At 48.8% G+C, this 14,692-nt stretch overlaps 5 protein-coding genes across 5 annotated transcripts; 2 read left to right on the forward strand and 3 right to left on the reverse strand.

Annotated features, from left to right (window-relative positions):
• Positions 1 to 452: 452 nt before the first annotated feature.
• On the reverse strand, positions 453 to 2,783 carry LY89DRAFT_682014 (Nop domain-containing protein). Its single transcript, XM_018214419.1, has 2 exons — positions 2,405 to 2,783; positions 453 to 2,305 (listed from the first exon to the last, which is right to left on the reverse strand). The coding sequence occupies exons 1-2, from the start codon at positions 2,741 to 2,743 to the stop codon at positions 809 to 811; spliced, it is 1,836 nt and encodes a 611-aa protein (XP_018074606.1). The 5' UTR covers positions 2,744 to 2,783; the 3' UTR covers positions 453 to 808.
• Positions 2,784 to 2,896: 113 nt separating this feature from the next.
• On the forward strand, positions 2,897 to 5,430 carry LY89DRAFT_610177 (TPR-like protein). Its single transcript, XM_018210543.1, has 2 exons — positions 2,897 to 4,800; positions 4,852 to 5,430. The coding sequence occupies exons 1-2, from the start codon at positions 3,016 to 3,018 to the stop codon at positions 5,110 to 5,112; spliced, it is 2,046 nt and encodes a 681-aa protein (XP_018074607.1). The 5' UTR covers positions 2,897 to 3,015; the 3' UTR covers positions 5,113 to 5,430.
• Positions 5,431 to 5,638: 208 nt separating this feature from the next.
• On the reverse strand, positions 5,639 to 8,021 carry LY89DRAFT_610179 (uncharacterized protein). Its single transcript, XM_018210544.1, has 2 exons — positions 6,618 to 8,021; positions 5,639 to 6,563 (listed from the first exon to the last, which is right to left on the reverse strand). Exons 1-2 carry the CDS (start codon positions 7,615 to 7,617, stop codon positions 5,878 to 5,880), a joined length of 1,686 nt encoding a protein of 561 aa, XP_018074608.1. The 5' UTR covers positions 7,618 to 8,021; the 3' UTR covers positions 5,639 to 5,877.
• A 245-nt stretch (positions 8,022 to 8,266) lies between these two features.
• Positions 8,267 to 9,306, reverse strand: LY89DRAFT_779047 (uncharacterized protein; the record flags this gene model as incomplete). Its single annotated transcript, XM_018222266.1, has 3 exons — positions 8,267 to 8,632; positions 8,679 to 8,892; positions 9,033 to 9,306. The coding sequence occupies 3 exons, from the start codon at positions 9,304 to 9,306 to the stop codon at positions 8,362 to 8,364; spliced, it is 759 nt and encodes a 252-aa protein (XP_018074609.1). The 3' UTR covers positions 8,267 to 8,361.
• Positions 9,307 to 11,204: 1,898 nt separating this feature from the next.
• On the forward strand, positions 11,205 to 14,119 carry LY89DRAFT_438136 (uncharacterized protein). Its single transcript, XM_018207525.1, has one exon. The coding sequence runs from the start codon at positions 11,437 to 11,439 to the stop codon at positions 13,762 to 13,764; it is 2,328 nt and encodes a 775-aa protein (XP_018074610.1). The 5' UTR covers positions 11,205 to 11,436; the 3' UTR covers positions 13,765 to 14,119.
• Positions 14,120 to 14,692: the final 573 nt, after the last annotated feature.

The following is a 14,692-nucleotide window of genomic DNA, read 5'->3' on the forward strand; positions in this document are numbered from 1 at the left end:
AAGAGTTTTAATTTCGAGGTTCTACAGCCTGAACGCACGGACTTTTGTCCCCATGTTCGTAAGAGGAACAACTGGATTGAAGTCGATTTCATTGACCCGAAATGATACAAACAACCATTCTATACACCATCTGCGTTCTTTATTCTCAACATCAGATCATGGTGAGTGACTGGGACGATTTTGGACATAAGAAAATACTAGAGCAGTTTCTAGAATCTGAAAGCTGAAGGAGCCCAAGAGCTTAAGATTTTACACAAGCATATATACATATATATTCAGAGCAGTAAACAAAGAAGTACTTCACGCCCGAAATCTGAACTGGATTTTTTTCACAAATTTTGTTTTTTTTTGTTTTTTGGAAGGTTTAGCGAATTCCAGACATTATAGCAACAGCATGTCGGAACGTGTGTGACACTGTGCTCATGAAAGGTCTGGATGCAAAGACCTAGACCACAATTAACAGATCTCGGTGTCTGGACTCTGGACTTCAATTTGAAGAGGGTTAATTGACCGGCTCATCTATGGAGCTGCTGTTGCCTGCCGGTAGTATGGAGCAATGTTCTGCACAATTCCATTTTCGGAAAATCAAGAGAATGTTTTTCATTCTGGACAGCAATGTTATGCTATCCTTTGTTAGACATCGCTAGTATCTGAAAAGTTCAGCAATCCTTCTGCCAATCAAGTATCGCCGTGATGGAGTCTTGATAAATCCACGCTCAACTCGAGCCAAGTCCATATACATACTATACACCGTAACGCCGCCCTATGCCCTGAACTCCATAATTGTCTCACCCCAAGTCCCCCAACCTTACTTCCTCGGAATCGGTGGGGGTCCCATGCTTTTGTTCAGACCGGTATCAACCTTCTTATTTGGGGGTGGTGGAGGTCCCATGCTTCCACTCCCACCAACCTGCGTGAAAGTACCGCCCTTAAACCACCTATCCTCCTCTGCCTTTCTCTTCCGACTCATCTCAGCTTGCATCTTTGGATCAACGAGCTCTAGCCCCTGTACAGGCGTAAACGCCAACGAAGACGCGGTACCAGCTCCCGCGCCAATCGTCGTTCCCACACCTGAAGAACGCAGCCCCTTCCCTCTAAGATCGATGCCCGAGCCAGCACCTTGACCAAAGCCCCTCAGAGAAGACGCTGACCCGCCAACGGGCGTTGCTCCTCCCCAACCCTTGTTCTTGGCACTAAGTTTTGCTTTTGTACGTTGATCGATTTGCAGATTTCGGATACGCCCATCGTTTGCTTGACCAATCATACCAAGACCTTTCGTGCCTTCTCCAGTACCGTAGCCGACCTCTTTTTCTTCCTTGCCGAACGCCATCCTGTTTTGGGCTTTTCGAAGATCGGTCATGGCGGTGGCTTCTTTTGCTTTTCGGGCCCGTCGCCCTCCACGCTTACGGGCCGGTTTGTCGTCCGGTGCCGGAAGGGCGCGCTGACCCTTGTTCGGTGGCGGCTCTGTGAGCTTTTCAAGGCGCTCGAGACAAGCGGCTTTGAGCTCTTCTCCCGTAGATCCGTCGGGACTGTTGTGAACTCGGTCAACGCGTGCAGCCAGGACAACTTTTGCAGAGACAATGCGCATAGCTTGGCGCTTGAGGTCGTTGGGAATGCCTCGAATGATCGGAGAGTGATACAAGAACCCTTGTTGTCTAACACCAACATTGGTTGCGAATCCAGTGCCAGATTGTTTCTTCGATCCAAGAGGAGGTAGGTTGCAAGCTGGGGTCTTTGCTAGACCAGTCAGACCTCCTGCAAAGTTCAGGAGTTGTGCTGCTGTGAGTGATCCAATGAGAGCAGTCAAGTTTGGAGCAAACAAGTTCATGCGTGACTGAACATAGTCTGTCATCGTCCTTTTTGCCTTATCCAACGCAAGCATCATTTCGCAGGCACGCATCACCGTGTTGAGCTCCTCCTGTGTCATTTCTCGACCCTTTGTAGTTGTTGCCTCGACGGTGACAATCATGACGGATGGTCCATCCAGAACGGATCTGAGAGTCGCATTCAAGGTATTGTCCTTCGAGGTCTGCAAGGCCTTGATGTTGTCGCTATCCATAGGACCATTTCCAATAATAGTGACGACCTTGGCATAGTCGAGAGGGTTTGTAACCAAAGTCTCCAATTCGGGGAACCGAATTGAATAGTGATCCCGAATGAACTTGTGGACAATCATGATCTCTGTATCGATGGATGTTGATAGGGTATTTGACTGCGTCAAGAGATGGTACTCGGGGTTGTCTTCGACAGAACCAACAAACGTACCCTGCTGCTCTTGAGGGAGGGATTGGAAATGTGCGATTTTCTGTAATGCCGCCGCGATGTCAGGACTAATGCGCAAAAGAGTAGATGTAAACCTTGGATCTTCTGAAATGGTGGAAGGGACAAAGTGAGAAATACTGACCTCTAAAACGGGCTCCAAGGTCTTCATAAGACGCGCCACGCTCCTCACATCGTTGACGCCTTTCAGTTCCATCTTTTCGACTTTGGCCTTCGTCTCCTCCTCATCTTCGACATCGACACCAGAGTCATTGATCCCACCCATCTCCTCATCCTCGTCGACAGCTTCTTCGTCGCCATCTAGCTCCATGCTGCTACCATTTGCGCCGTCCGTCGCGTGCCCGTTATTGAGCCCAAGTTTCGCGTCTTCGTCGTCGGGGAATAGTCCTCCATTTTGCTGATCTTCGCCTTCAGATCCGGAGTCTTCAAAATCTTGCAACAGCTCATCCGCGAGAGTTGACATCTTGTCGAAGTAGGGTTGGTACTCTGCCTAGAAATGTGGAAGTGACGCAAATGAGGCTCGAAAAGTTGTGGTTTTTGGTCGCGGCCGCTAGTGTAGATTTTAATTTAGCAGAGCCTTGCGAGTCGCGACTCTTTATTTCTACCTCCATCTTCACCACACTACGAATTGGCTTTTTTTCAATTCACCTACACGGATCTGGTCCTTGCCTAGTAGTGGGAGAACATCCTCAAACAACCTGCTACACCACACCAGAGATTGTAACACCCGCAATTATGGAGTCTTCGCGTGGCCCCCCAAGGGTCAAAAACAAGGCGCCCAGCGCAATCCAAATTTCAGCAGAACAGCTTCTGCGAGAAGCTGTTGATCGACAGGAACCTGGTCTTCAAGCGCCTACTCAGCGGTTTGCTGATCTCGAGGAGCTTCATGAGTTCCAAGGCCGAAAGCGGAAGGAGTTCGAAGACTATGTGCGGAGGAACAGGATTAATATGAACAATTGGATGAGATATGCGCAATGGGAATTGGAACAGAAGGAATACAAGCGTGCACGATCTATATTTGAGAGAGCTCTGGATGTAGATGCCGCTTCTGTCACCCTATGGATCCGATACATCGAGGCAGAGATGAAGACGAGAAATATCAACCATGCCCGGAATTTGTTAGATCGCGCTGTTACTATTCTGCCAAGAGTCGACAAGCTCTGGTACAAATATGTCTACATGGAAGAGATGTTGGGCAATATCCCAGGTACACGGCAAGTGTTTGAGCGCTGGATGTCGTGGGAGCCAGATGAGGCAGCTTGGAGCAGTTATATCAAGTTGGAGAAAAGATATGGCGAGTTTCAGAGAGCCCGGGAGATCTTTCAACGGTTTACTATGGTTCACCCAGAGCCCAGGAATTGGATCAAATGGGGCAGATTTGAAGAGGAGTACGGCACGAGCGATTTGGTCAGAGAAGTCTTTGGCTCTGCTGTCGAAGCGCTGGGTGACGACTTCATGGATGAGCGTCTCTTCATTGCTTATGCAAGATACGAGGCGAAACTTAAGGAGTATGAGCGGGCAAGAGCAATCTACAAGTATGCCTTAGATCGCTTAGCAAGATCAAAGTCTCTCGCCCTGCACAAGGCGTATACGACCTTCGAAAAGCAATTCGGTGACCGAGAAGGTGTTGAGGATGTGATTCTGTCGAAGCGGAGAGTTCAGTACGAAGAACAGATCAAAGAGAACCCTAAAAATTACGATGTCTGGTTCGACTATGCCAGACTGGAGGAGACAGGTGGCGATGTCGACCGCGTGCGAGACGTCTATGAGAGAGCCATTGCTCAAATACCACCTACTCAAGAGAAGAGACATTGGAGACGATACATCTATCTGTGGGTCTTCTATGCTATCTGGGAGGAGATGGAATCAAAAGATGTCGACCGAGCTAGGCAAATCTATTCAGAATGTCTGAAACTGATACCACACAAGAATTTCACATTCGCCAAGATTTGGTTGATGAAGGCACAATTCGACATTCGACAACAAGACCTTACTGCCGCCCGAAAGACCCTTGGACAGGCTATTGGTATGTGCCCGAAAGACAAGCTTTTCAAGGGATATGTCGAGTTAGAGCTCAAACTCTTCGAGTTCGTTCGATGCAGAACACTCTATGAGAAGCACATTGAATGGAATCCAGCAAATTGCCAAGCCTGGATCAAATTTGCCGAATTAGAGCGAGGTCTGGATGATCTAGAGCGAGCGCGAGCTATTTTTGAGCTAGCTATTGACCAGCCAGTTCTTGACATGCCCGAACTTTTATGGAAAGCCTATATCGACTTCGAGGAGGAGGAAGGCGAGTATGATCGTACTCGGAAATTGTATGAGCGATTGCTCGACAAGACCGATCATGTCAAGGTCTGGATCAGCTATGCTCACTTCGAGATCAATGTTCCAGACGAAGACGAAGAAGAGACAGAAGAGGATGAGGAGAAGCCTATTAGTGAAGGGGCCAAGGCACGTGCCAGGAAAGTCTTTGAGCGAGCTCTTAAGAGCATGCGCGACAAGGAGCTCAAGGAAGAGGTATGTAATGTGAGAACGTATAAGCTAGAACACCCACTAACGACCTCACAGAGAGTTTCATTGCTCAATGCCTGGCTGTCTTTTGAGAAGACGCATGGCTCTGAGGACGACATTGACAAGGTTCAGAAACAAATGCCACGGAAGATCAAGAAACGCCGTAAGCTGGATGATGACAGCTATGAGGAATATCTCGACTATGTATTCCCTGCCGATGACTTGCAGACTGCGAAGCTATCGAGTTTCTTGGCCAAAGCTCAAGCATGGAAGCAAGCTGGTGGGACGATTACGGGAGAAGGTACGAATGGCGACTGAAGAAGCCGTATTGGTCTGCTTAGTGTATGATGTGCAAACAGCGAGATGAACAATTATACCAAGGTCTTACTCTTACTCTTTCTGAATACCTCGACCGTGATATCGAAGCAGTTCCTTGTTTCTGGGTCCTGTATGGACACATACACTTCTCAGTCTATGAAGCCGATCCGGATATTAGGAGTTTCGAGTCCTCAACTGAAGCGTCACATGCCCCCGAGTTCAGCCCCGCTCTAAAAGGAGAAGGAGAAGGAGAAGGAGAAGGAAAGGAATAGCCCTCGGCTTTTCTCTACTAAACATCTCTCACTCCCGAGACTCGGGATATACAGTATATCGGAGTCTGGGCTGAAATAGCTTACCAATGAAGCACGAGATGAATAAACTGCGTAGAATGTGATTATGAGGTTGATCTTTACCTCCTCATTAAAGCGGACTGACAGAACCATTTATTAACGTTTCTGACTCATAGTCCATGTCCCCATTGTTTGCAGCGCCTTTTGTGCACATAAAATTTTGGAATGAGATAGCGGGAAGAATTTACGGTTTTCCTATTCTCATATATACAATCCTCAAATCGGTATCTATAACTCACGAGTTTCCAATGTCCTTGTTGCAACTTGGTGTCATGCGTAGGATGACTGTCCAGCATAAAGCCGTCAACATATCTCTCTGTCAAAATCACAATGCTCGCTATCTGAACGCCCTAAAATGACAAATGTAACCCCTCCTAGGCCGTTAAGTGCTAAACAATAGGGTATTCGCAGTCTCTCAACCAATATATATAGGCATTCTCGATCCTTTCAAATCAGACGGAACAATCTTGATGTCCTGCTTATCGAAATCATGCAATAAAAACCAACACAACATTCTATATATCAGCGATATCCAAATGATCTCCCTATCTTCCTTCTCTTTCGCGTTGGTGGGAACTGGAACTGGTGTTCCTTTCTTTTCTTTGTAGTCTATGACCTCCGGTCGGATTTTTGAGAAGTAGTAATCGAGCAATGCATTTTCTTTGTTGGCAAGGACAATGGTATTTAATGGGGATTGTGGATCCACCAGAATTTCAATCACTTTAGTGACGTGGGCGACGAGCACGCTGAGGATGTCGAGTTGACGGAGATCAAGAAGGAACTCGGTGGTGTTGTCAAGAGCATCGTGTATTGCTTCCTTGACCTCAAGGCTGAGCTCTGCTTCGTTGGTACAATCCAGCTCCGTAATCTTGAGCCATTGGGCATGAATGATGCATATGCGATGTGTGCCGGGTAGCTTTCTGTCGTTTATGATGTCCAAAAGTTTGGACTGGAAAACTTCCATGAGCCGTGTGACTTTCCATGACGCCTTGTGCCCGACTTTCTTTGACCATTGATCGCTGGTAGGATTTGGTATCATTCTGAAGCTGCTGCCGCGTATTCGAACAACTTGTCCTAACATTCCAACGATTTCAAAAGCGACTAGTCGGCAAGTCAGTGAGAGTTTCATGGTGGCCTTCTGATATAAGAACTTACCTGAGAAAATGTGTTTATGGTCCTTCTGCCATCTCTTCAGAGTTGCTGCTTGACATCCCAAGGATTCCAGCGTATTGATTTCATCTTCCAGTGAGCCAAAAACTAGATCCAAACTTTGATTTTCGACAGACTGGTTCAGATATTTTTCGTTCTCAAATATGTTGGGCACTGTTCCGAAGGACAGTTCCTTAATTTCAGCGCAGGGTATAACCCTATTCTCTTGAAATCTCGATTTCCCAGTAGTGGCAAAGACTACCACAACTCCAAGTCCATGGACGTGTTGTGATGTCAGGATGAACCCATTTCCCTCTGCCCTCAGATTCCAATTCAGTTGGTCGAAAGTCTTCCAATAGAGGCCGAGCATGGACATCAATTCTACCAGATGGCATATGGCGGAGGTAGCATATGGTTTCGTGATCGAAGGTGGTATAAAATCCCAAGATCGGGTCTTGCTCTGCACAGCAACGGCAATTTTATATTTTGGTGCTGGTGGTGTGGCTCGTCTTGGGGGTGACTTTGGTGTTAACCGCTGCATGAAGTCCCATTCTCTGGACTCACTCTCCTCTTCCTGCAGCGTGGATAGAAGGGTGACCCAAGAAGCCCGTTCGTCATCTGCGGTGTGGACATGCTTTGCGTCGTTATCAGCTTGCCGTTGAGCTTTGGGTTGTAACACTCTTGTATTTTTGTAAGATGCATTTGTGCCATCTATAACATAGACATCTCTGCCTTGCACGGGTCCCTTCTTGTTCTCCGGGGAAGCTGCGAATATAACAGGCGTCTCGAAGACGACTTCGATCCTAAATTGGTTGAACCGCAGCCTTCGATGTGTGCCTTTGGCCCAGAGCCCCATCACACTCTTATGACATCTTCGATATCCCTCAGCGCTCGAGAAATACTGCTGCAGAACTTGTAAGACTGTCGTCAAGAGGGCAACAACTGAAATAATCAAAGCGATCAGCCCAAAGATATTCTGACTGAGGTTGCTGAATCTGTTTCCCATCGTGGGCTGGCCTAATCCTCTAGATGCGTAGACAATCAGAATTGCCAAATGAAGGGTCGGCAACGATGCTCAAAATCCGGTCGACAGAGGTTCCATTCGAAGCACCGGACTGGTATGACAATGTTACTGCGAGGAAGTTGAGTTCAACAGCGGTTCTGCAGCAATTGTTTGGCCCCCACAAGCTCAGCCAGAGCTAGTGAGGACTTGCATGCAAAGCCACAGCGGCTGGAAATGAGACATCTGTGCTCATCCTGTACCACAGTGCTAGACGGGATTACGAAGAGATCGAGTTATCGTGTTGTGAGCTTGTGCAAGAGACATTTTGGTGATGAGATAGAGCTCCAGACAGGTACGACCCTTAAAAATAAATGCGCTGAGCCCGAAAGGGTGGGTAGCGCCTAGCTTTAGCCTGTGCTTATTTCAGTCAATGCCCGAGGAATGGCACAGCAAACTTCATGTTTAACATCCTGCTTTGGTACAAGTACAGGCGTATTGGTCGGAATTGTTTGTATTTCCCCTACTCGCCCAATGAAGAGCTTGAGACCGAGACACCCGCGGCCTGTCTGATCTCATGTCTCATTTTGTCGATTCACCTTTTCACGGGGTAGAAAAAGGTAAAGTTTGGATGTTTCATATTGTATTTAAGGATCTGGTACAATGAAAGGGCGAGTGTCATTACTTCAAATCATCCACCCCAAGTAAACAGTGTGCATTCACCTCCCTAGACTGTCTAGACGTTCTCAATTACATTGCAGCGACCAAGCCAAAAATTCCCATCATCCCTACAGCAGCCCCTCTTGAGACAGCGGTAGGCAATGATCCGCCTGCAGATGATGTCGAGCTGCTTACGGCGCTGCTTACGGCGCTGCTTGCAACACTTGCGACACTGGAAGCCTTGCTGACCGCCGTGCTGACCGCTGTGCTGAAGATCGATGTTACTCCAGAGATAACTTCTGTCGTCAAAGAAGAGACCACGCTGCCTGCCCCGGTTGCTGTCCCGGAAGGAGTAGTTGTACTGCACAGTTAGCGATTGTACGACCAGAATGTGCTGGGAAAATTACGTTGTAGTAAGCAGTCCAGTTATGGATGTACTTGTGACAGTGGCAGAACTGCTTGGGCCAGTGCTCGAAGGCGACAATGTTGTCGTGATGGCACTTCCTGCAGAGTTTGTTGTGGTGACGACAGTTGCAACTGGAAGTAGAGGTCCTCCGGGCGTTGAGGTGACACGCAGAGCATTGATGTTTGATTCGAGAGCAGCAATTTGCGTGGAATAAGCTAAGACGAGATGATATGAGCAAGGTTGTCCACGGTCTTTTCCCCCGATACCTTGACTCTGTCTAGGAGAAAGTGCTCCCAGAAATACAGGACGTGCTAGATTCTTCCCAGAAAGTAAAACCAAAAGGCGATGTGCTTACCACTTGGGACTGCAGAAGAGAACCAGCCAGGAATGCTGCTGGATAGAAGAGCCTCATATATAAGCGACAGGGGCTCGCCCGTGATCTGAGCAACACTTGCAGCAGAACTGATTGCTGATTCTAGCGCTGGCAAGGCCGTTGAGGGGATGTACTGAGAGATCAACTGATCTGCTGCCGAAGTGAATTGCGCTGCGTCGGTTGCTTGACGTTTGACTTGCATATTCGCAGAAACTGTCAGGCACAGCATAGCTGTGGCTAAGACACGAGCAAACATCGTAGCAAAAGGCTTATAGCCCTGACAGTTTTCAAGAAGGTGTGAGATTTGAGCACTGCAGAAGCACTTATCCGAAGACAAACCTGAGCTTTTGAATTGCTTCGACACTTCCACTTCCAAGGTTGCGACTGCTGCACCTCACAGCACGGCGTCATTCGAGCCGAAAAGAACTCAGGGGTAGTTTCAAGGTACGAGCAATAACTCAACCAGTAAGAAGGCAGACGAAAGGGAAGAAAGCAGACACACATATGGGAAATACTAGGAAGGACGACGGGACGAAATATCATTTGTGCAAAATCTTGGACTGAAACTTGGTTTTTGAAGCCGATGATGGCCAACAGCAAGTCGATCAAAGACCCCGCAATCGTGGCGTATCATGTGTGGCTGGTGAGTACGTGTAGAACTATGGCACAATACTTCACAACATGATAATCGCAAGAATGCAGAGCTTGCGGTCGGTTGTTGACTATATGAAGAGTTGTATCGCAGATAATGATAGTGCTCGAGAGCAGTGAAATAAATGTAGCCCAAAAGGGAGCAGGATAACCTACCCTTCCCCGCTTTCTAGGCATAATCTCAAGCATAGGCTGATCAAGTCAAGCGTCGTAGAGGGAAAGGGCTCTGGCATAAGGTATAATAGAAAGTAACACTCTCTCCGTCTCCTAACCATCGAATCCGTAGTGAGGATATACTTCCCAATCCGTCAGATCCTGTCTACTGCCGGCACTGAGGCAATCGATGACATCATTCGCCAGGACTCGGTGGAGCTTGGGCATAGCCTGGGGTCTTTTTGCTGCCCAGTGGTGGACTCTCCATCGGTGAAATTCGTGGCCGATTTTTACGACAAGGCCCAAATTCACAAAATGTAAAATATTGCGCATAACAAATTAACTTTAAATTTAATCTTTTGAATGAGAACGTAGATTAGCTTCTTGATAAGTTAGAATTTAAGTCTAATTAGAAACCGACTATGCACTAGTGTACAATGCTAGAATTAGTACGGGACATTTTAGTGTTCTCAAGTGCCAAAATCGGCTAGGAATTTCAGATGGAGAGGTGGAGGAGAAAGACAAACAGCAACAAGAATAATAAGTCCTCACGTATACTGCACGGAACAAAACATATAGGATGATCGGGGCAAAGAAGAGGTGATGTCTTGTGAGAGTGGCGCATGAGACGTCGCCAAACCCTTTCGCTCTCAGCCACAACTCCCCGCTCCATCGAAGCCATATTGCGAAGCATTTTAGTTACCGCAGCTAGATGTCTGTCAGGTCGAGGTGGCTGGAAGAAGGATCCCGACGAGAAAAGAACGTCGAAGTGCCGTGTGCTTCAGAGATCGGTGTGCAGTGCAGTACATTTCCAGATCAGTTGGGACCCTGAATATCAAGGAACCTCCTCAGACCCTGAACCATATTGAGCCTGCGTGCGTTTTCGGGATGCCGACATGGCATGTATGGCATGATCTTTGGTACGCGTGGCAGGTGATTGCGGTGGGACTCGGGGTGGCAGTGGCATTCTGCTGCACAATGAGGTTGTCTGTCCCTCTCCAGCTGAGCGTGCGAGGCGAAATCCTCCTCGACTCCAACTCGGTGTGCGTGCAGGCGTGAGGAGTGACAGTAGGTAGGTGGGGTGTCAGAGTGGGCATTCTGAATAATCTGCTTGTGCATGAACCCGGCTCATCCTCATGCCCAACCAATAACTGCGAGATCTCTTCTTCTCTTGAAACCCAACTGGTGCTGCAGGCAAAAAGTACGAAGTCAGGTCGGTAGGGTTTAGTTTGGGTAGGAAATAAATCAGGTTCCCTCGATCCCGCCCGCGCGCCCTCTCCAGCCTCTTCCCATTCACTTGCCCACTCCCATCCCCCTCACTCGTCATCGGCCACCACAACGCCATCCTCTCAAAACCTTTCACCACCCTTCCGCACCTAACCTTGCTCATTCTTGAAGTTGCCTTGCAAGTCATACAATTACAAAACCAAACATCCTTCACGAATATTAACGGTAGAGCAACTCGCATTGCTTTACGAAATTACGACCCCGTCTTGCAGCAACTTATTGATTCGAAGCCGAGTTCCTTGCGGGCGCAACCCACACCTTTTCCCCACAGCAGGAAACAACAACATTATCAATCATGTCGACGGTCGACCCCTATGACGATCGGCCTCGCCGCTCTCATCGAGACCGTGATCGCAGAGATGATCGCGAACCACGATACGTTGAAACGCAGGAGACCTACGTGCGCTCACCTGTGGCTGCGGTCCCAGATCCACCATATATCCCACGTACAACAGAGATTGTCCGTCGACCTGTCCGTGAAGATAGCGATCTATCCATCGAGGAAGTCAGAAGAGACTTTCCTCCACCTGGTGCGGGAGCTTACGTTCAACAGCGCACCATGGTTCGAGACGACCGGTACGGTCCGCCAGTTCGCTCGCGCTCGGCTGAACGAGGCTCGCAATATGGAGCATACCTGCGTGATCCACGACACTCCGATAGAGATCTTGATGACCGTCGCAGCCGCAAAGGAGCAGTATATGCAGAACAAGAGATTGTCGAGAAGCCACGCCGTCGTTCGCTGTCACGAAACCAGAAGATCATCGCAGCAGTGGGAGGAGCAGCTCTAGCCGTTGGTGGCAAGGAACTCTGGGATCGCAGACAAGCTGACGGTCGTCCTGTATCTCGCAATCCCCTCGCTACAGCAGCGGTCGGAGCCGCCGGTGCATTTGCAGGATACGAAGGTGCTGAATATGTCGTTAAGCACACGGATGCCGGAAAGACAAAGGAAAAGAAGAAGACCTACATCGCCCATCAAGGCCGAAATGGTGAGGTAGCAGAATACTATTCATCCGATGATGAGACTGTCAAGCCAAAGAAGAGTCGCCGCAAATCGATTGTGGAAGGAGCTTTGGGACTTGCAGGCATCGGTGCCGCCGCCAAGGCAGCTGGTGGTTCTTCACGAGATGGAAGACGTTCCAGTCGTCGGGGCAGTGATGATGATTATGACGACGATAGAAGAGATCGATCTCGAGGCAGAAACAAGGAGCCGGAAGGAGCTGCCAAATTTCAACAAGCCGCCAAGGCTGCTCTATTGGCGGGCGCTACTGAAGCCTTCAGAGTACGCAATGAACCTGGTGGATGGGGAGGAGACAAAGGAAAGCGTATTCTAACTGCAGCTATTGGAGCTGGAGGAATCGACGCAGCTGCAGATCGCAATCCCGACAAGCACAGCAAGCGTCACATTCTCGAGGCTGTTGTAGGAGGTTTAGCTGGTAATCGTTTGATCAATGGCTCTAGAAACAACATTGAAGACGACCGAGGTTCTGTAAGATCTGGACGTTCACGATCAAGATCCAGAGGTCCAGGAGGCAGCAGTGGTGCTGGACCACTAGCAGCCCTTGCTACAGCGGGAATTGGTGCTTTGGCTGGAAAGAAACTTCTGGACCGCTCTCGGTCTCGATCCCGATCCCGTGCTGCTTCTCGTCGACGCAGAGATAGCCCAGACTCGTACGACAGCCGCAGTCCATCGCCAAGACGTGGTGGCAAAGACCGTCACAAGCGAAGCAAGAGTGTCACGGACTATGCAAGAAATGGTCTTGCTGCTCTGGGAATCGGCGAGGCAGTCAAGAATAGAGATCGGAGCAGAGATCGCGGCACTGTAGAGTACGAAGAAGAAACCAGGGTTCACCGACGCAGCCGAGGTGATCGAGACCGAGGAGGATCTGATGATGGATATGATGGCGGTTCCAGACGTTCCCGTCGTGGCGATTATGCGGAAAGCAGAGGTGATCCTTACGGCAATTCACGTTACGCAGAATCACAATCAAGTAACGTTGGATCCAGAAGTGGAGGCCATCGCACTGCTCGACAGAAGGATGGTCAGCGAAACAGACGTGTTGCAGAAGGCAAGGATGCAGATGGGGGTGAATCAGATAGCAGTCTTGGCTCCTCATCAGGAGACGAGAAGCGCATCAAAAAGATGAAAGGTAAGCAACTTCTTACAGCCGGTTTGGCTACTGTTGCAACAATCCACGCCGCACACAATGTCTATCAGAGCATGGAGAAGCGTGATGCGCGGCACAAGGCCGTGGCGGAAGGAGAGATGACACCTGAAGAGGCAAGAAAGCTCAAAGCCAAAGCTGTATTGCAAGATGCGGCGTCGATCGGAATTGCAGCACTCGGTATCAAGGGCGCCATCTCAGAAATCAAGGAGGCGAACGAAATGCGGCACGAGTGCAGAGAGTTCCGGGAAAAGAAAGAGGAGCGCCACAAGAAGCGGCTTGAGCGGCAAAAGAAGAGCTCAAACGGCAACAGCAAAAAGCAAAGCAATGGTGATGCCAGGAGCAGCAGAGACGATGGCTACTCTTCGTATGGGGGTCGAGATGGCTATGGTCCTCGATACATCGATGACAATCCATACTCGACTGCTCTGCCTGCGCCGCCTGTCGGTTATGGAAGATAAGAGTTCTTTGTCAGCCAAAAGACACTCGCATCTTTCCACCATCTTTGAGCTTTGAGCTTTCTGCCTCTTCACAGTACATACGACATTACGAAGTTATGGTTTTAGGAATTTCATGAAGTCTCATACATCTTACGATTTCACGATAAGCGCCTGCTCTGAAGATGATCCATTCTCGTTTTTTTTCCTTCTTTTCTTTGGAGTTTGCCTTTCTATGGAGGAAGATAGATCACGCAAGAGCACATATCCTTGCATAAGAATCATAACTGATATTTATCCACTGTGCACAGCTTCCCGCTACTAAGCAACACCGAGTGACCTGCCTTACCGCGAGCTTGGACTTGTAACATCGCGCGTTTCCAAATCGAGCGGCGCGGATGGTATGGGGGTACGGATGATTCACGGACGGTCCCGAGTCCTGGAATGTGGGGAGGAAAGACTGCATTAGTCAGGTTGAGCAGCAATGGATCTTACGAATCTCCTCTTTTCATGGGCTGTTAATTTGTTTTGCGTTGGTTGGGCCTGCGGTTGTTCTGGGTTAGGAAATCATGACGAATTCACGATGGGTGATTGGGAGGGAATGGCGGTCAAAGGTGGCTAGTTTAGTAAATGATAACGTGGCTGGTTAAAACCCGACAATAGTGCCGATCTCCAAATGCTTGTACTCTTTGGCGAAGTGCAGACGACGGTTGAAAATGGATTGTGGCGGATCTCATGCGTTGGCTGTGGTCCAGAATGCCTTCGAACGTTGTGAGCGTTGAAGTTACATGGGGATGTGAGTGGCGGACGATGTTTGTAGCATGCGCAATGCCGTCACTTCCGACGGATGCGCGCTTTCTCTGTGAGATTGTGAAGCCCGAAACGGTTGTGTATCTGAAAAGTGTTGACTCCATCGAGTCTCGAAGTTGTGTTCGAATAATCCGGAATACAA

This window comes from Mollisia scopiformis (assembly GCF_001500285.1).
Source record: "Mollisia scopiformis unplaced genomic scaffold LY89scaffold_6, whole genome shotgun sequence".
In the NCBI taxonomy this organism is placed as follows: Eukaryota; Fungi; Ascomycota; class Leotiomycetes; order Helotiales; family Mollisiaceae; genus Mollisia; species Mollisia scopiformis.

Excerpts from the sequence above, each read along its gene's own strand:
- LY89DRAFT_682014 (XM_018214419.1), bottom strand. The coding sequence starts at position 2,743 with ATGTCAACTCTCGCGGATGAGCTGTTGCAAGATTTTGAAGACTCCGGA. Across the intron at positions 2,306-2,404 it reads CCTTGGAGCCCGTTTTAGAG|AAAATCGCACATTTCCAATC; the intron begins GTCAGTATTTCT and ends GCGGCATTACAG.
- LY89DRAFT_610177 (XM_018210543.1), top strand. The coding sequence starts at position 3,016 with ATGGAGTCTTCGCGTGGCCCCCCAAGGGTCAAAAACAAGGCGCCCAGC. Across the intron at positions 4,801-4,851 it reads ACAAGGAGCTCAAGGAAGAG|AGAGTTTCATTGCTCAATGC; the intron begins GTATGTAATGTG and ends ACGACCTCACAG.
- LY89DRAFT_610179 (XM_018210544.1), bottom strand. The coding sequence starts at position 7,617 with ATGGGAAACAGATTCAGCAACCTCAGTCAGAATATCTTTGGGCTGATC. Across the intron at positions 6,564-6,617 it reads CCATAAACACATTTTCTCAG|TCGCTTTTGAAATCGTTGGA; the intron begins GTAAGTTCTTAT and ends CTTGCCGACTAG.
- LY89DRAFT_438136 (XM_018207525.1), top strand. The coding sequence starts at position 11,437 with ATGTCGACGGTCGACCCCTATGACGATCGGCCTCGCCGCTCTCATCGA.